Source organism: Schistocerca cancellata, chromosome 2 (genome assembly GCF_023864275.1).
Source record: "Schistocerca cancellata isolate TAMUIC-IGC-003103 chromosome 2, iqSchCanc2.1, whole genome shotgun sequence".
Lineage (NCBI taxonomy): Eukaryota > Metazoa > Arthropoda > Insecta > Orthoptera > Acrididae > Schistocerca > Schistocerca cancellata.
In genome coordinates this window covers 781,857,085-781,883,333 of record NC_064627.1, presented here as the reverse complement: position 1 = coordinate 781,883,333, position 26,249 = coordinate 781,857,085, and the positions used below count along the sequence as shown (strand labels likewise).

At 40.9% G+C, this 26,249-nt stretch overlaps 1 protein-coding gene across 1 annotated transcript in view; it reads left to right on the top strand.

Annotated features, from left to right (window-relative positions):
* The window catches only part of LOC126162632 (uncharacterized), a 321,328-nt gene that overhangs the window by 66,603 nt on the left and 228,476 nt on the right, over positions 1-26,249 (top strand). Inside the window, exons 4-5 of the mRNA XM_049919260.1 lie at positions 9,031-9,190; positions 20,394-20,616. Coding sequence (XP_049775217.1) covers positions 9,031-9,190; positions 20,394-20,616 — 383 coding nt within the window. The remainder of the gene's footprint in view (positions 1-9,030; positions 9,191-20,393; positions 20,617-26,249) is intronic.

Below are 26,249 nucleotides of genomic sequence, written 5' to 3'. Positions count from 1 at the left end.
TAGTACAGTGTATATTCACCTTTCGCAGCAATGCAGGCTGCTATTCTCCCATGGAGACGATCGTAGAGATGCTGGATGTAGTCCTGTGGAACGGCTTGCCATGCCATTTCCACCTGGCGCCTCAGTTGGACCAGCGTTCGTGCTGGACGTGCAGACCGTGTGAGACGACGCTTCATCCAGTCCCAAACATGCTCAATGGGGGACAGATCCGGAGATCTTGCTGGCCAGGGTAGTTGACTTACACCTTCTAGAGCACGTTGGGTGGCACGGGATACATGCGGATGTGCATTGTCCTGTTGGAACAGCAAGTTCCCTTGCCGGTCTAGGAATGGTAGAACGATGGGTTCGATGACGGTTTGGATGTACCGTGCACTATTCAGTGTCCCCTCGACGATCACCAGTGGTGTACGGCCAGTGTAGGAGATCGCTCCCCACACCATGATGCCGGGTGTTGGCCCTGTGTGCCTCGGTTGTATGCAGTCCTGATTGTGGCGCTCACCTGCACGGCGCCAAACACGCATACGACCATCATTGGAACCAAGGCAGAAGCGACTCTCATCGCTGAAGACGACACGTCTCCATTCGTCCCTCCATTCACGCCTGTCGCGACACCACTGGAGGCGGGCTGCACGATGTTGGGGCGTGAGCGGAAGATAGCCTAACGGTGTGCGGGACCGTAGCCCAGCTTCATGGAGACGGTTGCGAATGGTCCTCGCCGATACCCCAGGAGCAACAGTGTCCCTAATTTGCTGGGAAGTGGCGGTGCGGTCCCCTACGGCACTGCGTAGGATCCTACGGTCTTGGCGTGCATCCGTGCATCGCTGCGGTCCGGTCCCAGGTCGACGGGCACATACACCTTCCGCCGACCACTGGCGACAACATCGATGTACTGTGGAGACCTCACGCCCCACGTGTTGAGCAATTCGGCGGTACGTCCACCCGGCCTCCCGCATGCCCACTATACGCCCTCGCTCAAAGTCCGTCAACTGCACATACGGTTCACGTCCACGCTGTCGCGGCATGCTACCAGTGTTAAAGTCTGCGATGGAGCTCCGTATGCCACGGCAAACTGGCTGACACTGACGGCGGCGGTGCACAAATGCTGCGCAGCTAGCGCCATTCGACGGCCAACACCGCGGTTCCTGGTGTGTCCGCTGTGCCGTGCGTGTGATCATTGCTTGTACAGCCCTCTAGCAGTGTCCGGAGCAAGTATGGTGGGTCTGACACACCGGTGTCAATGTGTTCTTTTTTCCATTTCCAGGAGTGTATTAAGATGTCAAGAGTCCAAAACAATTCTCACTCCACCATTTCTTTTACTTACCACAACTAAAGAATTATTGTAAGCACTCCTACTTCTCTCTATTACACCCAATGTCTCCATTTTCTGAATTTCTTTCTCTACATCTTTCCTTTTGGAAAATGGTATATTATATGGCTTGAGAAAGAGATTCTGATTGTATGTGAAGTATGTTAGTGGCAAGAAACAATCAATGTCTTCTCTGCATGATAGCAATGGAGATACTATCAAAGACAGTGCTGCCAAAGCAGAGTTACTAGACACAGCCTTCCAAAATGCCTTCACAAAAGAAGATGAAATAAGTATTCCAGAATTTGAAACAAGAACAGCTGCCAACATGAGTAATGTAGAAGTAAATATCCTCAGAGTAGTGAAGCCGCTTAAATCACTTAATAAAAGCAAGTCTTCTGTCCAGACTGTATACCAGTTAGGTTACTTTCAGAGTATGCTGATGCATTAGCTCCATACTTGACAATCATGTACAACCATTCACTCGACATAAGATCCATACCCAAAGACTGGACAGTTGCCCAGATCACACCAGTATTCAAGGAAGCTAGTAGGAGTAATCCATTTAATTACAGGCCCATATCATTAACGTTGATATGCAGCAGGATTCTGTAACATATATTGTGTTCGAACATTATGAATTACCTCGAAGAGAACGGTCTATTGACAAACAGTCAATATGGGTTTAGGAAACATTGTTCTTATGAAACACAACTAGCTCTTTATTTGCATGAAGTGTTGAGTGCTACTGACAAGGAATTTCAGATCGATTCCTTATTTCTGGATTTCCAGAAGGCTTTTGACACTGTACCACACAAGTGGCTTATAGTGAAATTGCACGCTTATGGAATACTGTCTCAGTTATGTGACTGGATTTGTGACTTCCTGTCAGAGAGGTCACAGTTCGTAGAAACTGACGGAAAGTCATCGAGTAAAACAGAAGTGATTTCTGGCATTCCCCAAGGTAGTGTTATAGGCCCTTTGCTGTTCCTTATCTATATAAAAGATTTGCGAGACAATCTGAGCAGCCATCATAGGTCGTTTTCAGATGCTGTTGTCATTTATTCACTTATAAAGTCATCATAAGATCAAAACAAACTACAAAATGATTTAGAAACGATGATATCTTATTGGTGCGAAAATTGGCAGTTGACTCTAAATAACAAAAAGTGTGAGGTCATCCACATGAGTGCTAAAAGGAATCCATTAAACTTCGGTTACAGGGTAAATCAGTCAAATATAAAGGCCATAAATTCAACTAAATACCTAGGAATTACGATTATGAACAACTTAAATTGGAATGAACACACAGAAAATGTTGTGGGGAAGGCTGATCAAAGACTGCGTTTTATTGGCAGGACACTTAGAAAATGCAACAGATCTACTAAGGAGTGCTATGCGGTGTGGGATCCTTACCAGATAGGACTGACGGTGTACATTGAAAAAGTTCAAAGAAGGGCAGCACGTTTTGTATTATCATGAAATATGGGAGAGAGTGTCACTGAAATGACACAGGATTTGGGCTGGACATCATTAAAAGAAAGGCGTTTTCCATTGCAACAGAATCGTCTCACAAAATTCCAATCACCAATTTTCTCCTCAGAATGCAAAAATATTTTGTTGACGTTGACCTACATGGAGAGAACTGATCACCACAATAAAATAAGGGAAATCAGAGCTCGTACGGAAGTTCCTTCTGTGCGCTATATGAGATTGGAATAATAGAGGATTGTGAAGGTGGTTCAGTGAACCCTCTGCCAGGCACTTAAATGTGATTTGCAGAGTATCTGTGTAGATGTAGATGTAGAAAGAAAGGTTGATGATCTTTAAGGTAAAGCATGCACTGATAGCCTTTCACTCTCCCTGGTTTTTCACTAAACACATTTCTAAACTCCCATAACAAATTTCTAAGTTGTTCCTTTTGTATGTCATTAAGAGTCATAGCTTCCCTTACTTGAGAGTCTACTATGCTTTCAAAATCGTGATCCTCAGTCTCATCAAAATCTATATTATCAAACACTAGGTTCACCTCGGTTCACAATGTTTTGCAAATAGTTACAACTTCTCCCACAGTTTAAGATACAGAAACTAGTTTTCACATAAGTATTACTTTTAGGTTCCAAAATAAACAATTCTTTAGCATTCCAACCAAAACAAGCCTCAACTTTCACTATCCAATCCGTATCAAGAATTATATTTTATTCCAGACTGGGGATCACTGAGCATCAATTTTCTAAGGTTTTGCCTTCTATACTAAATGTTAAAAGGACCTGAGGTTTTACCAGTTTGCTTTGTTTTCTTGTAGTTCCTCTTACCTTTACACCTACAATGGGCATTTCCACAAAATTCTTACTATATATAATCTTGTCTCTAAATTATTCAAATATACCACAAATCAGATTATCTGTATCAATCAAACAGTTCCCTTCCCACTGATCAATCTTAACCTTAATGTAAGGACATCCAAAATGTGAATCATCATCTCTGTTATTAGACACTTCATGTAAAAGATCACTTTCAATTTCATCAAATGCTGCATCTGCGCTGTTTTTGCAAGGTTTTAACAACTTTACTGGTATCATATAGCATTACTTTGGTTAAACATGTTGTCAGGTAAAGACTGAACACACTGAATGGGTTCCATAGAACAATTAACATCACTGATTACAGAAGGAACACAAAATATATTACTGTCAAAATTACACTTCCTACTTAGATCTTATTTCATTTCATTCCACCGGTTTGGATTTTGACTAACCATAGCTAACTTATTCCAGAATGCACATTTATCTATGTTATTATCAGTCTGGTCCCAAACTTTTTTTTACCTTTATTCTCTAGGCTTACTCTGCATGACATTAATGAAAAACTGTTTTGACTGGACTGGTACTCCATGACTCTCACTTACATCATCACAAACATCACTTACCTTACCTGTATTCATAAGCAACTCTGAAACTTCATTATTCTTAAACTTCACAAAAACCTGATTCTCATTATCATTATCATCACTATCACCATCATCATCATCATCATCATCATCATCATCATCATCATGTTCTTCCAAAATTACTTCATCAATAACACCAATAACAATACAATTCTCATCACTATCAAAGTCATACACCTCACCTACATTCATTTGCAATAAGCTACCAGTCTCAGACTTACCATCCTGAGTCATTTCACAGCTCTCATTCACATCTGCATCAAAAATACCAGCTAATTCAGATCCAATACAGTCATCACCTGTTTTGCATACATCAATAACACAGTTTTCTGACCAAGAGAAGAAATCATTAGTACACACTACATCAAAATTCTCTCTACTCTCACATTCTGGTTTGCGATTAGTATCTACAGCATTGTGATTAAACATAGTATTCCAAAACTTTTGATCAAAACATAAATGAGAAATTTGATGTTCCTTCTGTTCAACCTCAGATACCTGTGTAACATAATTAATACTGCTATTATTGTCTAAATGCAAGTGTAAATTGGGGGTTCTTTACTTGTTGTATTTCTTCACCCCAAAACTGTGGACCGTCATTGAGGTGGACCACTGTTTCCTGAATAGTTGCCTCTATGATTATTTCTCCTATTGTATTGCCCATGGTTATCCCCATTGTTTCTATTCTGCTGATGTTTAAAATTTCTGTCTCTGTTATCATTTTGACCCTGACTGAAATTACCCCCATCTTTGTTTCTGTAGTTGTTACCATTATGATCTCTATCATTAAAATTGTTATGGTACATGTTTCTTTCTGCTGCCCTATCCAGCCTGTCAACATACCGTAAAAACTGTTCTAGGCAATCGTCCAGTCCATGTATTAAATCCCACTGCAACCTTTCTCGTAATCTTTTTAGCTCTCTCAATCAATGTTATTTTGTCAAATGGCCTGTCAAGGTGTGCTAATTTCTTAAGCCGATTATTACAAAATTCTCCTACATGGGAGAGCTTCTGTGAAGTTTGGAAGGTAGGAGATGTGATACTGGCAGAACTGAAGCTGTGAGGACGGGACGCGAGATTGCTGGGGTAGCTCAGACGGTAGAGCACCTGTCCCAGTCCAGCACACAGTTTTAATCTGCTAAGAATACAATCTTTATTTTATCCTTGGGCAGGAGCACACACAACTGTTTACACTATAAATTTCCACTTCAGGTACATCTTAAGATAGTATGAAACTGATCATATCAAATGCAAACCATACAGAAAAGATGCACTTCCACTTTTCCTCTGCAACTTTTTTGCCTCACATTTGGAGTAGGTTCTAAGAGTTTGGAATTTTTTGTACACTTCATCAGATATGATTCCAAGCTCATAAGCTATACCTTGCCAACTAACTTTTCTCAGATTGCAGTCTGTGTATCGGTTACTTTCGTCATCCCATAACCAATTTGTAAATGAACTGAATTTTTAAAATTTGTCCACTTCTATATTACTGTACAGAACTGACTCATGACAACAAACAACCACATGTTGCTGTGTGTGTATGAGCAAATGTTCGAGCAGAAGCGAAATTTTATTTTTGTCACTCGGACACATGATTGCTGCCCTTTCGATGAGAGAAGAAGGAAACAAAGAGGAGAATGAGAGGGAAGCATTTACAGATGTGGACAGAGATAGATATTGCCCTGCAATACAAAATATTCTCCATCCTTTATGGGTAACTCCATCAACCCCTAGGCAATAAGTCAACAACTACATGTAACAGCCTGCAATATCAGCAATATCATTCAGCCATACACAAAATTGCTGTCTATTGCAGCCACATTGCAGCAATATTGATGGCAATGCTATTGTTGCCAAATATTGCCATAAAATATGGTCCATCTAAATGCACCTTAACTAAAAGTTGAAGCTGACTATTGCCCTAGTTACTGAAGAGACCTGATATTATTTTAGATTTAATGAGTTGCAGAATAGGTAGTACATATGGTCACATCGTTAGTTATACATTACTCAAATTTTTAGTGATGACCAGGACTAAAGGCTACATTTGCAGTCAAGTTATTGAGGGATCTCTATTAGATGCACATTGGTTTTCCATGAATATATTCTCAAGAGTCACTAACCAAATGAACTAACATTATTTGATGCAAAATTAAATGCGATCATAATGGCACTGGAATAGTAGAAATGTACTATTGCTTCAAAATTTCTCATCCACTTTGGCCCCCTAAGTACTTTCCAATGTATACAAAACACATACCTGGCAGCTACACAAGTCCAGTTTACCCAGGATGTGATTCTTTGTGTTCAAAGGCTGGGGAAAGAGGTGTCATCTAAACAAGTGTGAGGGCACATGGGAATTAACTGAAAACACAGCATAACATTATATCCCCCTGTATGCTAGTGCCTCACTTTTGAAGTGCAAAATCATGTATCAGTGGGAAGATCAGTGGTTGTAAAAGATGAGTAGTTAAATGCAGTTGGTTATGTTATCAACTCATCTGTGACCTGCCTTCTTCTGGCTACTAGGGTGAGATTAAGTCTTCTTTGCTCAACTGCCATTACAGCATGATGATGTGGGACTTCTTACTCTGTGGGTAGCTACCTTCAAAGTGCAGCACTCATGGTGAACACGTTTCAGTAAGACACTTTTTAAAAGATTATTTTTTGTATTCAAACAAAAGTGCAGAGGCTAGTTCACCAACTGCCATGACACTATCTTAGTTCAATTTGTAAATAATATAGGTGGTTAGCATCTCTGCATATGGTGCAAAAAGACCTGGGTTTAGTTACCAGTGCCTCCTCAGATTTTTTTTTTTTTTTTCAGACGTAGGGAGGCCTGGAATGGGGTTCACTCAGGGTTCTGAGGCCAAAGGAGGATCTGCTAGAGCAGAGAAGCAGTGGGGCCTTTAGGATTCATCTATTGGCCATAATGGCTGGAAGTACTGATGACATACTGATCACAAGCCCCACAATCATGGATCAGTCCTTGTACTGTCTTACAGCCAGAAGTCAAAACAGGCTAAGACCTAACCAGAGAGTGGTGTTTTTAGGTAATAACTCATTCATAGTGAAGGCACTGAGCCGTTGACAGCCACACAAACACAACTGAAAACTGCATCTTTTGGAAAAATCCTTTCTCAAGCACACACACACACTCAACACAGTTAGTCCATTTTCGGTTGTTTGATAATGTGAATACCAGTGAAAATTAGAGAGTCATTGTAATGTTAACTGAATTTGTATTTTACACTTTTTATTTAGTTTCAGTCATTCTTTTTTATTTCATTTTATTTTTATCAGCACCAGAATTCCTTTTGTGCATTATTACTCATGGATATGGGACAAGTCAGAATTACAATTTGTAATAAATATTGAAACTAACTGATAATAAGAAAAGCAATAGTGACATCTGTAGAATGAACTAAATCAGTTATAAACTTAATATATATTGGAAATATTTTACTTGGTTATTTTAGATGAGCGTTTATAAATTCTTCTACTGCATGATTACTGCTCACGTCTTAAACAATTTTTGCAGCATTACTTATAACATAAACTGTGAGTAGGTTTTCAGTAGATGGAAGCTACCACTATATCTAGTAGAACCAGATTTCTTGGGGGGGTGGGGGGGGTGGGGGGGGTGGGGGGTGGGGGGGAGGAAACTGTTCCCAAGTGATGGCAAAAATACCTACATCTAACTTGATTACCTAACTTGAAGAATAAATGACCCACAGGTCTACCACACTTCATATCTCATATCCAAATGTAACAAAATTCCAGAATGTCTTCAAATACATGTTCTAGTATGTCAGTCCCCTGTTGTTCGGGCTCCTGTCACAGTTCATTCAAGACTACTGTATAATGAAGGTAAGCTTTGCTGGGAACACATTGGTTGGTTATATGGCACCCTCTGTTTGATAGAGAGCACCATACAGCCAACTGATGTGTTCTCCTCAAAGTGTACCTCCATTACAGAAACTCTGAAATACTGCATTGATAATGGCTAGTTCCTAGCTGAAATCTAGATTTGATTTAGTAAAGCCTGAAAAGAAAGGATGACTCATTGCTGTACTCCATCATTTTGAAAGTTATATCTCAGTAGTTGTGTGCATTCCACATTTCTAATGGAAGGTAACTCGATATGTTGTTTTTTGTATAAGAAAATTAGTGCCTCAAATGTGTAAAGGGAGGGAATGAGTAGTATTTGAAATTTTTTAACAATGGTTGGCAGGACTCCTGTTGTTTGGCAACATGCATATTCCTAATTGTTTTCTATTGTAACACCAGGAGTCTTGAAACATTTGCTGAATTCACACAAAAAATCATGCCATGTGTGCCTGGTATGAACACTGCAAAACATTTATGGGGTATTAGACTGAAGTTTGGAGGTACATCTTTGATTTCATACTGAGATTCTCCACCAGAAAATGTCAGGAAGCTTTTGGTAGCTATTGAAATAGTATGGCTCAGTATTCCTTCAAAGGAATTCCTTTGAATGACTGCAGTTTGTGCACTTTTGAGGTTCAAAGGGTTGACCGTAATAACAGGCAACCATTGGTATTTATATAGGTAGTATGGCTCAATATTTATCCAAAGGAATTCTGTTGAATGACTGACATTACTTTATTTTTGGGTTTTTGGGAGTTGAACATGATGGCAGGCAACTATTCCAATAATTTTGTGTTATGAGTACAACTGTGTATTATTAAAAAGAATTCAACTTGTCATTAATTCAACAAAACAAAACTATAATGAAAATCATAAACAGTTTGTTACAGACTGGAAAAGATATGACCATGAAAGAAATTGAAAATTCTTTTGGAGGAAACATATGTAGATGCACTGGATATCGTCCAATACTAGATGCCTTCAAATCATTGTCCATTGATGCTACAGATGAACTCAAAAAGAAGTGCCAAGACATTGAGGTAAATGTGAAGCCATATTCCATTGTTTTTGTTCTGCATTTACACATAAAAACATGTAACTTTTTCTGGGCTGTATAAAATTTTGAAAGTGAAGTAATTATAGTTATGATTTAATAAGATACACAGAAGCAAAAAACTAATGCTACACTCTTCTTTGTATTGGCAATGTTTTATCATATGAACCATCTAGGCAAGATGCAGTGATACCAGTGTTGTACCTGCCACTGCCTACTTATGGATACCTGTTAACAAATCATATTGGTCATACTGAATAAACAGTTACATTGTAGAATTCTTACAGAGGATGTCATTGATAGTTAACTTTTCAGATAATGATTTGTAGCTTATGGTATTTTCTCCTTGTACTTCCTATTGTTGTGAAAAATTCATCTGATGTAGCTGTAGACTGCAGTTTAAAACAAACTTTTACATTGCAGAAAAAAAGAATTCTTGATACAAGACACAGAGTTATTGAACTTATGTACATGCCTGTACCTCTCTGATAACAATTTATATTTCTTGTAGTCTTTCTCATTGTCTCTCTTTCTCTTCCTTTTATGATGTCATCAGAAGTATGTTTCACACACATTTTACCATCCTAAGTGCAAGTTTTGATTATACCATTTAATGTACACTTCTGATATAAACACACACACACACACACACACACACACACACACACACACACACACTCACTCACTCTGGGTGATCAGAAAGAGTATGAAAAGCTAGTGAGAGTGTTACTGGGTAGGTTGTGCTGGGAATAACTATTAACAACAAAATTCAGTATGTTGCACAATTTCAGAGGTATTTAGCATTGAAGTAGCCAATCAGGCCAGTTCACATGCAGATTTAAGCAGCCCATCAGATACAATTAGTGTCAGTTGTTCTCATAGCATAAATGATAGCGCATGAGACTGCTGAGCATTTGACTTGGGTTTGATCTTTAAAACCATCCCATATCCAATTCTTGTGTCACTCTCTTGTTCAGTTTTGGTAAACCAAATGGAGGACTGATTTGGTGACATCATCTCTGGTGGGTCATGAAGTTTCAACAATTATTGACAAATAACACATAACTCTTTTCCTCTAACTGTATGAAAAACTTCTTGAGAAGTGGCATATATTGCAAAACAGTATCAAAGGTCGTATCTCATGTGGACATTCACACTGTTCAGAAAGCTGCTATGGTTCTGGGAAAATTGGTGGAGTTTAAGAGCAAAATTTTGAAACATCTACCCTGTTCAGTAGATATGCGACATGGACCGTTGGTGTGGCTGTAAATTGTTTTGAGTCTGACAAATATGTTATGGCAGCCATAGGCGGGTATTTTATAGACCTTCTAGAATTACATTGCATGAATGGAGTTGTATTGCTTTGAGAGTTTTGGGTTAAGTTCTAGAAACACTTGGCTCTCCACTGTCTCGAACACCCGATATTTTAATGACGAGGGTGAGAGTTCCTTTTTACTGCACCACACTAATCTGTGTGTGCAGGAGGGACTCTTACTTCATGTCTTGGCTCTGCATGAGGCAGCACGTATGTAAATGTATGGATGTTTTTTTGATTCTGACATTTATCTTGGAACCAGTTGGCTTGCTGGAGCTTGTACAGAATAATTGTTGCTTTGGGGATGAGAGTTGAAAATATATTGTTGTTGAACTGAAAAGATTCTAAGTGTACATGATTTATTTCAAAAACAGCAAGTTGGTTAATGTTATACCCTTTAACCTGATACCATCTTCGGAGAAGAATTAAATGGTGAGAATGACGTAGCTGATGACCCAAAGTAGAGGATCGGCTGCATGCGCAACGTATGAGTCAACTGGAAGAGACATGTGAGTCATGCAGCACAGCACTGTCTCTTGTGGTCCAAGAAAGCATTAGAGAGTTCATTCACTGATGAAATGTTGTCCAAAATGATTTTATGTAAAAAACAGTCTACTATCAAATTTAGTGCATTTTTGAGTAGAAACCAGCTTTTCACTGCTGGGGTAAAACCGTTCACGTTGCCCTTTGGAACTTCAGCCAGGCTTATATTTTCACAGATATGTTTCACATTGAAAACAAAATAAGACATACAAAACTCTTAATGACAATATAATGTAAATGGATAGATAAAAAATCTACTCAGCATGCGGCAGCAGGAGAACACACGCACACTCAAAAAGGTTTAACTTTTACAAGCTTTCGGAACCAGTGGATCCTTCTTCTGGCAGAAGAGCTTAAGGGGAAGGAAGAGGGGTAAAGGAAAAGGACTGGAGAGGTTTAGGAGAAGGGCTACTGTTCAGAAAAGTCATCCAGAAGCTCAGGTCAGGGGAGACTTAATGAACGAAATTAGCAGAAAAAACCTCGAAAGCTTGTAAAAGCTAAACCTTTTTGTGCGTGGGTTCTCCTGCCACTGCTTGGTGAAATTTTGTGTCTATCCTTTTTCATTATATTGTCAACAATTGATTACTTTCGTTGTTATAAAACTCTTAATGAGTAACATAGCCATTTTTATACAAGAATGTGAGAATTTTTGATGTTATGCTTGTGGAAAATGATAGATGAACAATTGTCACACATCTATGAACTATTATTCAGATGTTGTAAAACTTTTACACAGTTTACCTTTGCAATAAATGGTTATATTTTTAGTAGAGGATTTGACTGTGGGGATCCTGGCTTTACTGCCTGGATTGCAAGGTTACTACAAGCCTCTATTAAAAAAGCATGTGCAACATCAGGGTGTACTATGTGCTGGTGGTGTTGATGACTGTTATTGACAGGTAAGCTCAGGGCACATGAGGCAACCCAGATTTTATAAACCATACCAAAGCATGTGGGGCCTTATCTGGTTGGAAATTTATTTCCATTGTGTTTTCAGGGATTTTTAAAGTCATAACTAAATTTTTTATACAAACATTACTGCTATTCATCTACAACATGTTCATCTACACATACAGGATGTAAACAGTGACTATTTTCAACATACCACAGTTGTGTGGAGTAAGTTGTGGTGGAAATAATAATAATAATAATAATAATAATATTGTGATGTTTAGAGTACAAATGGATGTACAAATTAATTTGGAATATGAATGTAAAATGACTCAGTCCACATCATGATGATTTATCATGCAAAATGATCCACGGAACACAAATGTAACTAACTAACTAGCTAACTAACACTTTAGTGTAGGACACATACGGTCTATCAAGTTGGGGAGCTACATTAAATTGGCTTACAAAAACCAACTAAACTACAGTGCATTGCATCACATGATATTTTCAATATCCTCTCACTCTCTTCAAGTAGACTATTAGGACTAGAGAAAAAAATGAATAGAATATTTTCTGTGGGAAATTTGATGTAGTTTAATTTTGTTCTGGGAGGACACGGTTTTGAGTTATTCAGTCAAAACTTACAAGGGTGACCTACAGTTACACCATGTCCTCACATTCACCTCCCACCAGTCAGGATTTCTAGTATGCCATTCATGGCACTCCCTCTTACCACAGTACAAAAATTTGTGAGTACATGAATTATTTCCCGTATTTAACCTTCTGTGCTCTTCATTGACATATCATATCACAGGCTCAGTTGGCTGTTTTGTTAAAATTGCTAATTTAAATTTTCTCGTGACGGTAATGTAAGAAAAAAAAGACTTTTCTAAATGTTCAGCAAAAACTATAATTATATTTACAGTTCAGTCTAAAATGAACCTTTTCAAGCATGGTAATTTTGTAACAAAAAGGGCAGACAAACAAAATGTTTTGACTGTTATTTTTATGCTATTAAAAGTCACAAAATTGTGAGGTAAAATTTATACAGATGTTTTATATCTTCAAATTTAACACATATTTCGGACAACAACGCATATAAGTCACTGAGTAAGTTGACCTGTGTACAAGTCGGCATTCAATTAAACACTGAGTCTCAGTCTAGCGACCGCTGCTCGGCTGGCCGCTTAGGTGGCGCAGCTGCTGCATGGCTGGCAGACAGCGTCGCATGTAGAGGACGTGCGTAATTGTGCGGCGGCACTTTGAATAATCGGCGAGTCACAACACTTTTCTCCCCTTTGAAATTGTTGCACTGGTCTTGATGGAGGTGTCCTGGAGATGGCTAACGTCCATAGGCATTGTTTGACTCGCCGTAAAGTCTCGAGGGGGAGGCTTCCCGTACGGACGGAAGTGTCCCCGATGATAACGGGTTGAGATGACAGGAGACGTAGGGGTTGAATCTGCTGGGGCCCCCTGCACCAATCTGCCCATTGCGGCAAGTCCAGTTGATATGACAGGAGACATGGGCGATGTGTCGGCATCTGTTGGAGGAGGAGGCGAGTAGATGTACTCTGACAGAGGACGGTCCTCCGGTTCCTGCATGGGCACGTCTCCTGGTGGCGTCCGTTCTGGTGCTGGCATCGCGATGACGGTGAGAGGGCTGCGTTGTGAGTATTGAGAGATGCCAAGATCCCGAGCATCAGGTAGAGCCAAAGGTGGTGTGGCGGCATTCGGAATAGGCGTTGCTGGCACCCGAGGCCGAAGCTGGTCCGAATGACGCACTGCAACGCCCGTGTCCGTCTGGATTTCATACAGGCGTCTGACACGGTGTCGTAAGATGCGGCCCGGGCTCCATTTTGGCCACCTGCCATATCCCCGCACCCAGACGAGGTCGTCGGCGGTGAACCGGGCCAGTGAAGGCACCCGCGGCCGTGAGGTGGGAGGCCGCAGAAGATGAAGTAGCGTGCGGGGCTGTCGGCCATGTAAGAGCTCAGCCGGGCTGTGATCGCCCTTGGGGGTGAAACGGTAAGACGCCAGGAACTGGAGAAGCGCGTCATCAGCAGCAGAAGAAGTCAGAAGTTTCCGCATTTGAGCCTTAAATGTGCGGACCAGTCGTTCAGCCTCACCGTTGGATTGTGGATGGAACGGCGGGGCCGTGACATGCGTAATGCCGTGACGAGCACAAAAATCCGCAAAGTCAGAAGAGGCAAATTGCGGACCATTATCAGTAACAAGAGTAGAGGGGAGGCCTTCCAAAGAAAAAATGCGGGCCAGAGCACTGGTGGTTGCCGCGGTGTTAGGCGACGTGCAACGGACAATGAAAGGAAAGTTAGAATAGGCGTCAATTACGAGGAGCCAATAAGTACCTATAAAGGGTCCCGCAAAGTCAGCATGAATGTGCTCCCAGGGCTTCTCAGGCGAAGGCCACAGTGACAAAGATGACTTTGGGGCAGCGGCCTGTGACGCACAAGGGCCGCAGGCAGCGACCATGTGTGCGATGTCAGAGTCGATGCCAGGCCAGTACACATGACGGTGTGCCAGAGATTTTGTGCGAGACACACCCCAGTGCCCCTGGTGAAGGAGGCGCAAGACCGAAGTTTGCAAAGATGCAGGTACCACAACACGCGACGAAGCATTGTCAGTGGAGAGGAGGATAACACCATCCCTAGCCGTGAGGCGGTAGCGCAAAGTGTAGTAGTTCCGCAACGGATCAGAGGTCTTAGCGGACGGGCGATCTGGCCAACCCTTCTGAATACAGCGTAAAACCCGGGAGAGGGTAGGGTCAGAACCCGTAGCAGCCGCCAGCCTGTCCCCAGTGATGGGGAACCCGTCCACAACCCGCTGCTCGGCATCATCCAGGTGGAAACACAAAAGTTCGTCCCTATCGAATGCCTGATCAGGACCCATGGGAAGGCGAGATAAATCATCAGCATTCGCATGTTGAGCCGTTGGCCGGAAGTGAATCTCATAATTGAAACGGGACAAGTAAAGAGCCCAACGCTGGAGGCGGTGTGCAGCCTTGTCGGGAAGTGATGTTGATGGATGAAACAAGGAAACAAGCGGTTTGTGATCCGTAACAAGATGAAATTTTGAGCCATAGAGAAAAACACCAAACTTATGAAGAGCATAAATGATGGCCAAAGCTTCTTTCTCAATTTGAGAATACTTTTGTTGGGCATCCGTGAGCGTTTTGGAGGCATAAGCGATGGGTTGTTCCGAACCGTCAGAAAAACGGTGCGCAAGGACTGCACCGACCCCATATTGGGAGGCGTCTGTGGCAAGAACAAGATGTTGGCCAGGTCGATAAGTAGCCAGGCACGGGGCTTGTTTCAGCATAGCCTTTAATTTCCGGAAAGCCGCGTCACATGACGCGGACCAGTGAAAAGGCACGTTTTTATGCAACAGGCAATGCAACGGCTGAGCCACCGACGCCGCAGACGGTAAAAACTTGTGATAGTATGCTATTTTCCCCAAGAAAGCCTGCAGTTCCTTAACAGATGTAGGGCGAGAAAGGGTATCGATCGCAGCAACAGTGTGTTGAAGCGGATGAATACCATCCCGAGAGAGTTGAAACCCCAAGTACGTGATAGATGCCTGAAAAAATTGTGATTTCTGAAGATTACACTTAAGACCGGCAGCCTGTAAGACATTAAAAAGTGCGTGGAGATTTTGATGATGTTCTTCAGTGGTGGAGCCAGTGACAACAATGTCGTCCATGTAATTGATACACCCTTGGACAGGGAGCAATAATTGTTCCAAGAATCGCTGAAAGAGAGCAGGGGCGCTAGCAATCCCGAATGGCAAGCATTGGTATTGGTAGAGGCCGAAAGGCGTGTTAAGGACCAGAAACTGCCGGGAGGCAGCGTCGAGAGGAAGTTGATGATAAGCTTCCAACAGGTCAATTTTAGAAAAATACTGTCCTCCAGCGATTTTAGTGAACGGTTCTTCAGGACGGGGCATAGGGTAAGTGTCGATGAGGCATTGAGCATTTACAGTGGCTTTGAAATCGCCACAGAGACGAATATCACCATTGGGCTTAGCAACTACAACGACAGGAGAGGACCACTCACTGGAAGTGACAGGAAGCAAGACCCCTGAAGCCGTGAGACGATCCAACTCCCGTTTTATCCGATCACGAAGGGCCACAGGAATGGGCCGGGCCCGAAAAAACTTAGGCCGAGCAGTGGGTTTGAGCGTGATATGAGCTTCAAAGTCGTTTGCACGGCCTAACCCAGGAGAAAAAAGGGACAAAAATGTCGTCGACAAGGAATCCAGTTGAGCATAAGGAATAGCGTCAGAGACAATATTGACAGAGTCATCTATGGAGAACCCAAAAACGCGAAAGGCATCGAAACCAAAAAGATTTTCTGCGGTGCTCTGGTCGACCACAAAGATGGGAACAGTGCGAACGACGGATTTGTAAGATACCTCAGCATTAAACTGTCCCAAGAGAGAAATCTTCTGTTTATTGTACGTCCGTAATTGCCGAGTGACAGGGGACAGGAGTGGAGAACCCAGCTGAAGATACGTCTGAGAATTAATTATAGTGGCAGCAGAACCGGTATCCACTTGCATGCGAACATCTCGACCAAGGATTTGGACAGTGAGGAATAACTTCCCTGAAAGGGAAGAAGTGCAATTGACAGATAACACAGAATCAGAATCAGCGTCATGTTCATGAACATCATGTATGCGGTCGGATTTACAAACGGAAGACTCATGACCTTTCTTTTTGCAAATGTGACACACAGCCCAACGTTGGGGACAATCCTCGCGTGAATGTTTCGTAAAACACCGCGGACATGAAGGAAATTGCCGGGGATTTTGCTGCAGTTTCTTAGCGGCTTGTTTATGGCTATGCCGAGGCTGCGTGTGGGAGTGCACTGCGGCCACGTCGGCCGATGGGGACGCGCCGCACGCATCGTCAACAGCACACAGAGGTTGTATTTCCCCGACGTCACCCCATGCTTCTATTTGCGCCCCAGCGGCGCGAGAAATTTCAAAAGACTGCGCAATGGGGAGAACTTCATCTAGAGTCGGATTCGCCAACTGAAGGGCACGTTGCCGAACTTCTTTGTCGGGCACCGACCGGATAATAGCATCCCATACCATGGAATCGGCATAGGATTCTTTGTGAACATCAGTAACAAATTGACACTTTCGACTGAGGCCGTGAAGTTCAGCAGCCCAAGTGCGATAGGACTGATTTGGTTGTTTTTGACAACGATAAAAGGCAACACGAGAGGCTACCACATGTATTTGCTTTTGAAAATAGACAGACAGAAGGGAGCACATTTCAGCAAAGGACAAAGACGCAAGATCCTTCAAAGGAGCCATTTGCGACAACAACCGATACATTTGAGGTGAAATCCAGGAAAGGAACAGAGACTTACATGGTTGTTCGTCCATGACATGAAATGCCAAGAAGTGCTGTCGAAGACGTTTTTCATAATCAGACCAGTCTTCCGCCGTCTCGTCGTAAGGTGGAAAAGGAGGTACAGTCAACGACGAGAAACGCCCCGCATTTGATGCCACGACGAAATCGCGAATCGCCGCTGTTAGAAGCGTTTGCTGATCGCGAATCGCCGATGTTAGAAGCATTTGCTGTTCAAGGAGATTTTGCAAGAGCTGCTCGACAGTAGCCATGGAACCATGTGAGTCAACGGTGAAAAGGAAAAATCCACTACCTCGTCGCCAATTTTTATATCTTCAAATTTAACACATATTTCGGACAACAACACATATAAGTCACTGAGTAAGTTGATCTGTGTACAAGTCGGCATTCGATTAAACACTGAGTCTCCGTCTAGCGGCCGCTGCTCGGCTGGCCGCTTAGGTGGCGCAGCTGCTGCGTGGCTGGCAGACAGCGCCGCACGTAGAGGACGTGCGTAATTGCGCGGCGGCACTTTGAATAATTGGCGAGTCACAACAAGATGTTGATTTTACACTTAGTGAGTGCGCAACGGAGATGGTGGTGTAGTAGCCCAGTCAATTAAGACCAAAAGCAATCGAATATGGGAAATAATTCATGTCAGCAAAAAATTTTATGCAGTGGTAGGAGGGTATGCCATGAACAATATACTAAAACTTCTGACTGGTTGGTGTTGAGTGTCATGGTGGGGTACGTTTGAGGGGTGCTCCAGAGTCCAAATCTGCGGCCCTTACCTTGGGATGCCTCCAGCATGTGTTGGAAGCCAGGATGACAGCCCACGGTAAAGAGCCATGTAGTGGCCCACCGTTGGCTGGCTATGGACCCTGCTTCGGCTTCAGAGGGTCAAAGCAGCGATCTGCCGTGGACTGGAATGCTGACGCCCCACCTTTTGCTGCTTGTAGCTGGTGATGTGACATGCCTCGCCATCCAGGAGAGCTGCCACACTTGAATGAATCTCGTTGGAAACCCGCACCTATTAATACGCGGCTGTGCGCCTCTGTTTTGCCATATGCACCGCTTCACGTCACGTATTCATGACACACAAGGTTGGCCAGCGGGCCCCTTCTGCCTGTGATTTGCGATATGCCAAACTGCTACATATACTCTTTCAGCAATTTGACAGCCCTGTGGCCTCTATCCTACTTCACAACTGTTGGCATGTGTAACTCACTGCAATCCGGCCCATACCTGGCTGTAACTTGTGCTCAGAATATTGCACAAAACTAAATTTCCCTATCCTAAATGGTGGTGCTGCTACACCACTGATAATACTGCTGATGACAGCATCTTTAAAACAGAGGCTTTAGTTTTCTGAAATTCGTTCAGCAAAGAAGACAAAGTAAATATTCCAGAATTCAAATCAAGAACAGCTGCCATCACGAGTAACTTAAAAGTAGATACCATGGGAGTAGTGAATCAATGTAAATCACTAAATAAAGGCAAGTCTTCCAATTCAGATATTACACCATTTAGATTCCTTTCACGGTATGCTGATACAGCAACCCCATAATTAGCAATCATAGACAGTCATTCACTCAATGAAAGGTTTGTACCAAAGGACTGGAAAGTCACACAGAACACATCAGTACTAAAAAAAGGAACTAGGAATAGTTCACTAAATTACAGAGCCATATCACTAACGTTGATTTGCAGTAGAATTTTGGAACATACACTGTGTTTGAATAAGATGTTGAAGAAAATTATTTATTGGCAAGTAACATGCATTCAGAAAATATCATTCTTGTGAAATACAACAAGCTCTTCATACACATGACGTAATGAGTGCTGCTGACAGCGATCTCAAATTGATTCCATATTTCTAGATTTCCAGAAGGCTTTTGACTCCATTCCTCACAACTGGCGTCTAATCAGATTGCATGCCTACAGAGTATCGTCTCAGTTGTGTGACTGCATTCATGATTTCATGTCAGAAAGGTCACAATTTGTAGTAATTTACAGAAAATAATAGAGTCAAACAGAAGTGATTCCAGGCATCCCCAAGGAAGTGTTTTAGGCTCTCTGTTGTTCCTAAGCTATGTAAATGATTTAGTCGGTAATCTGAGCAGCCCTCTTAGACTTTTTGCAGATGATGGTATCACCTACCATTTCATAAAGTCAACTCATCATAAAAGCAAAATGATTTAGACAAGTTATCTGTATGATGCAAAAAGTGGCAATTGACTTTAAATTAAGAAACCTGTGAAGTCCTGCACATGAGTACTAAAAGGAATCAGCTGAATTTCAATTAAACTATAAATCACACAAATTTAATGATTGTGAATTCAACTAAATACTTAGGGACACAAATTAAATTATGAATAACTTAAATTGCAGCTATCATATACTTAATGTTGTGGGGCAAGCTAACCACAGACTGCGATTTATTGGCAGAATACTTACAAGATGGATTAAGTTTGCTGAAGAGGCTACCTTCACTACACTTGTCTATCCTCTTCTGGAGTATTGGTGTGTGGTGTGGGATCCTCCTCAGGAGGTAGGATTGATAGAGAACAAAAAAAAGTCTAAAGAAGGGCAACTCATTTTGTACTGTCACGAAATAGGGCAGAGAGAATCATGAACATGGCGGGGTGATAAACCATTAAAACAAAGGCATTTTCATTGTGGTCTGACCTTTTAATAAAATTTCAATCACCAACTTTCTCCTCTAAGCTTGAAAATGGTTTACTGTTGCCAACCTACATAGGGCAGAATTATCATCACAATAAAATAAGAGAAATCAGAGCTCATACAGAATGATTTAAGTCTTCATTTTTCCTATGGGCTATTGGGGAGTGGAGCAGTAGGGAAATACTCTGATGGTGGTTTCAAGAACCCTCTGCCAGGCACTTAAGTGTGAATTGCAGAGTAATCATTTAGATTTAGATGTCGATGTTTTTCATGTAATATCATACATCTTAACATTTTCTCATGTTGCAACTGATTTTTGTTTTCAGGAAACTATATTTTCATGGTGTATGTATCATATTACTATTTTTATCTTCTCAGGATTGGGAAAAGAAGCTCTGTGTAAGAAGTGGAGGTACGTGTACACAGAACTGTGGTCAGAATGGAGAATGTTCTATAGAAACATTAGCAATAATTTCACCAGTTCATGTGAAATTTGAAAAGACAGATTGGTTTAAAGTGGATACAATTGCTGATATATTAAAAATTTTTGAAAATTTGGGGGACAGGCCTTACATGTTGGTTGCCGGTAACACAGCCCATGGTAAGTATATTATCAAATACATCAAATAACTGAATCCCAATTACTGCAATAAGATCTGATTAAACAAACCCAAAAATTTTATTAGTGATGAAATAAGTTACTTCATGATATTCTGAGTCTCTCACCAGATAAAATGTTATAGTGAAGAGTATATTTATGCAATTTAAAGCATTGTGAAGTCAATTATATACAAAATGAAAAATGTGCACTACATAACTAACAGTAGTGTTAAGAAATGTGTAAAGAATAAGAACAATGCAATATTTTTGTGCTTCTACTTAGTGTGGTCTTTGGTTTCTTCAAACATCCATCCAATGTTGAATTATTACTTCTAATATGAATCATCAAACATACGAGTATACTTTCACAGTTGTGATAGTTCAAAGTCAAGAGGATTCTTCCCAGAGGAATACTGTTACACAGTCTTATGAACAAACAGTATTATTTAGTCATGAAGATAAATGATGCCACTCTTGTAGGTGAATTCCAACATTATTCTAACAACCCAAAAGGCACTATTCAGTTTTTAATTTGGTTTATATGAGATGTGTACAAACCAGTGTCTCACTATATTCCATAACCTGCTGCTGTAGTTTTGCCTTTCTGTTTCTCCTATTTTTAGAAGTATTAGCAGAAGTAAATGATTACTCTAGAGATCTACTACAACCCCCTATGTATCGCTCACATATAGATTCTGATTATAAGATTAGAATAATTACTGTACATACAAAGGCATTTAAACAATCATTCTTCCCTCACTCCATATGTGAATGGAACAGGAAGAAACCCTAATAACTGGTACAATGAGGTGTACCTTCTGCCTTGCACCTGACGGTGGTTTTCAGAGTATAGATGTAGATGTAGATGTAGATGTAGAAGTAAAGTTCTGAAGCATGGTTATAATACATGCCTGTATAGCTCAGTTGGTTAGAGCAATGCCCTCAAAAGAAATGTTCTGAGTTCAAGTTCCCCTCTGGCACACAGTTTAATCTGCCACGAAATTTCAAAACTATGCAGACTCCTCTCTAGAATTAAAGATTCATTCTTTAAAGAGAAGTTTCAACATGTTATGGAAGCTAAGATGATGCGACTGTTGTTGGTCATTTAACAACTTCATTTCTATTCCCTGTTTCATTCCTTCTATGACTATATCCATCATCCTGCTTTGTTTAATGTTAGCATTTCTATTCCCTGTTTCATTCCTTGTATGACTATATCCGTCATCCTGCTTTGTTTAACTGTTAGATTGTGTTATTAAGGCAAGTGGGTGCATTCACTCTACCTTTCAAATAATTCAACAATAACAATAATTCTAACATACATCATTGGCTTACTTTGCCTCCCTTAATCCGAGAACTTTCTTTCATTGCTTAAAACACATTGCTTCCTGGCACCCTCAATAAACTCCCATTACTAATATCAGTCTATATGCCAAAATCCTGACAAAAGTCTTAAAAGCATCAAAATGTTGCATCTTTAGTTTAAAACTCAGATGTAGCCATGCTGGACTTATCAAAGATCTTCACTCTTTTGCTTGTCCCTTCAAACCATTTTTTCTCTACCCATACCACTAACTGAAGCCTGCCCGAATCATACATAAAATTGTGCCAGGACAGTTCCAATTTCATTTCAGGTCTGATTCTACTCTGTTTCCTTTCAGCCTTGCCCCTGTAATCACCCAGGAGTTCTTCACTAGCAGTCTGACTTCACCTTCCTGCCCTAGACCATTTCTCAGCTAGTCCACTATGGAACAAAGAGCTTCACATTACCTAAAAACTGGCCGTAATCATATTATTTCTGTAGAATATAACTAACAGTGATTATATGGCTGACAGTGTCTAGAACCTTTCAAGATTACTGTGTACAAACAGTATGACTATGATTCCATCCCAGAAGTCAAATGTGACATCCAGCAGATCCGTAAAACATTAATCCCATCCAAATACTGAATCCCTCTCTCATCTCTCACTGGAAAACCTCTCCACAACTCCCCCCCCCCCCCCCCCCCTACCCCTACCTTTTTCTCTCCCAGGTCCCTTCCCTACCTCTCCACTGAAAAGCCATCTTATAACTGCTTCTAAACCTTCGTAATCCATGTAATGCTAGTTCCCAACTGTGGAGTTCAGAGAAACTGGTGTCTGGGGGAAGAATCCAGATAGCACGTGTAGTGAAACAGGCACTGAGGTCTCAATTGTCATGTTGTAGAACATGCTATGCAACAGGATATTGCATGTTGCCATTATACACCCTCTGCCTATGCCCAATCATCCTAATTGGTAATTTGTAGGTAGTGATGCCGATGTAAAATGCCAAACAGTCTTTACATAGCAGCTGGTATACGACATGTGTCATTTCACAGGTGGCTCTCTCTTCAATAGCATATGTTTTGCCAGTTACAGGGCTGCTATAGTTGGTTGTAGAGGGGTGCATAGGGAAAGTCTTGCAGCAGGTATGGTCAAAGGGGTAGGAGCCATCGGGTAGGGAGATGGGGGCAGAAGGAGCATACTGTCTGATAAGAATATTGCGGAGATTGGAAAGGTGCCGAAAAGCTATTCTAGGTGTGGTTGGCAAGATTTCAGACAGAATGGATCTCATTTCAGGGCATGATTTTAGGAAGTCAAGGTCCTGTCGAAGTAGATGAAATTGTGCCCTGAAATGAAATCCATTCTGTCTGAAATCTTGCCCATCACACCTAGAATAGCTGTTCATTGCCGTCTCAATTTCTGCAATATTCTTGTCAGACCTTATGCTTCTTCTGCACCCATCTCCCTACCCTATGGCTCCTACCTCTGTGACTGTCCCCACTGCAAGACTTGCCCTATGCACCCTCCTAGACTTGACCTATGCACCCTCCTACCACCAACTATAGCAGCCCTGTAACTGGCAAAACATATACTATCAATGGATGAGCCACCTGTGAAATGACACATGTTGAGTGCAAGCTGTTATGAAAACACTGTTTGGCTTTTTACATTGGTGTGACTACCTCCAAAATCATCAATTAGGATGAATAGGCATAGGCAGAGGGTGTATACTGGCAACACGCAATATCCTGTTGCAGAGCATGCTCTACAACTTGACAATTGTGACCTCAGTGCTGGTTTCACCACTTGCGCCATCTGGATTCTTCCCAGAGACAAACGTTTCTCAGAACTCTGTAGGTGGGAACTAGTGCTACAACATGTCCTTGGTTCTCGCCATGCATGTGGCCTTAATTTATGTTAATTTCTTCCATCTCAGCATTTCTTCACAGTACCTATTCTTTCCTTCACTCTGTTTTAGTTTTATCATCTTTCATTGTCTTACCCATCTATTTTTCACTGCTACCTTCCCACCTCTGTTATGTACACTGCACTTAGCTTTTCACACCTACTAACTCATGCATGATGTTTAAGCAGTTATCTCTGTCTTGCACATTACCCTGCCTTCCACCTTTAAGCTCTCAGGTTTTCAAATCTCATTCTATTCAGTTCTCAACAATCAGTCTTTCCTTCTGATTCCTTGCTGTACGTCTCCCCTGACCCATGGCTCTGGGTGACTTTCCCGACATCTAACCCTCTTCCTAGAGCTCCAACCCTTCTGCGTGAAAAAGAAGCCATTGGTTCCAAAACATTGCCTAATTACAACCCTCTTTTATGTGTGTGGTCTGCCACCACTTGGTGAGTAGACCTTTTATCTATCCAATTAAATTATTTTGTCAAAAGTTGATTGTTTTTGTTGTTATAACTTTATACATATGTTTATTGCAGATCTTATTCACTTGCAATTCTAAATTGGTTGAATACCCTCACATCCTGTAGTATTATTTTTTGTTTGCACAATATACTTATTATTATTATTTTAGATTACTTTTGTCATTACTAAGTTTATTTTCTATCTATTATCTTTTGGAAGAGCATAATAAGTACAAAAATAAAATTTCTAGCAGTTTAAAACTGTGTGCCAGACTGAGACTCGAACTTGAAACCTTGGCTTTTGTAGGCAATGCTCTTACTGACTGTGCTATTCAAGTGTGATTCATGTTCATCTCTCACAGCTTCACTTCCACCTTGGCCAGAGCTTCCAAACTCGATAAAGCACTGGATGACAGATTATGGCTTAGAGATTAGGATTTGTTTAATGAGATGATTCTCATGAGTGTGGAACAAATCAGAAAATATAACATAAAAAGCATAAAACATCTGAATACAATATAACTTCCGTCATCATTTGTCAGGAGATTGTCAAAATAGTTGAATACATTACAGTAAACTGTAACTGCTAATATTTACAGAATTAATACACTGTCAGAATGAAACAAAGTTATGCACTTTTAATAAATTTATCATACACATAATACCTAACCTTGACTGTTGTGATCAAGCGCTATCTAAACGGAAATCTAACAGACATTTTTACTTTAGCTGGTCTAACACTCCCCATTAAGATATTCATCTATAGAATAGAAGGACTTACTTATCAAAAAGTCTTTCAAAATCTGATAAAACTGTGCATTATCTGAAAATAAACTTTTAATGGTTGCTAGCAATTTATTGAAAACGTTTGTTCCTGAATATTGGATCCCTTGTTGGACCAAGGTAACTATGTTAGTTTTTTGTGTGTATTTTCTTATTCCTAGCATTGATACTATGTATTGAGCTATTTGTTGGAAACAGAGATACATTATTTGCAACAAATTTCATTAAGGAATAAATATACTGAGAAGCATTGGTTAGAATACCCAGTTCCTTAAACAGGTTTTTACATGGTGTTCTTGAATTTACACCACAAATGAGCATTATCACAAGCTTTTGCCCTCCAAAAACTTTTTCTCTGTTTGATGAGCTACCCCAGAAAACAATCCCATATGACATAATAGAATGAAAGTTACCAAAGTATGCAAGTATAGTTATATTTATATCTCTTACATCTGGCATCATTTGCACAGCAAATATGGACTAGTTTAGGCACTTCAGCAAATTTGTGATGTGTCCTTACCAACTGAATTTATTATTGAGTTTAAGCCCAGAAAATTTACACTATCAACCTCTTCGATCTGCATGTCTTCAGATGTTATACATATGCTCGAAGGAAATCTCTTATAAGTCCCTGAACAAACAAAATGAACTTCGCATCTGGCAATGTAACAGATGAGAGGTCATTAATGTACACAAGAAAAGCAACAGACTGAAGATAGAACCTTGAGGAACACCACATGTAATTAATTACCAGTCAGAAGAAGCCTGATTGCTTACTCCACACATATTTAACAACAACATCCTTTGTTTCCTGTTAGGTAAGACTCAAACCATTTTGCAGCATTGCTGATGACACCATAATATTCTGATTTACATAAGAGAATCCTGTGATTTGCACAGTCAAAGGCTTTTGACAGGTCACAGAAAATGCCAGTGACCTCTAATTTCTTATCTAATGAATTAAGTACATTCTCACTGTACATGTAAAAAGTCTTCTTTATATCAGAACCCTTAAGGAGCACAAACCTTCACTTGCAGAATGTGTTATTATTATTTGCAATCACAGAACATGCTGTTGATATTTTCCTAAATATCTCAAAAGCATTTGACTTAATTAGCTGTGCCTTTTTTCACAGATTAGCTCAAAAAGGTGTCAGAGGGATACAAATCAGTGGA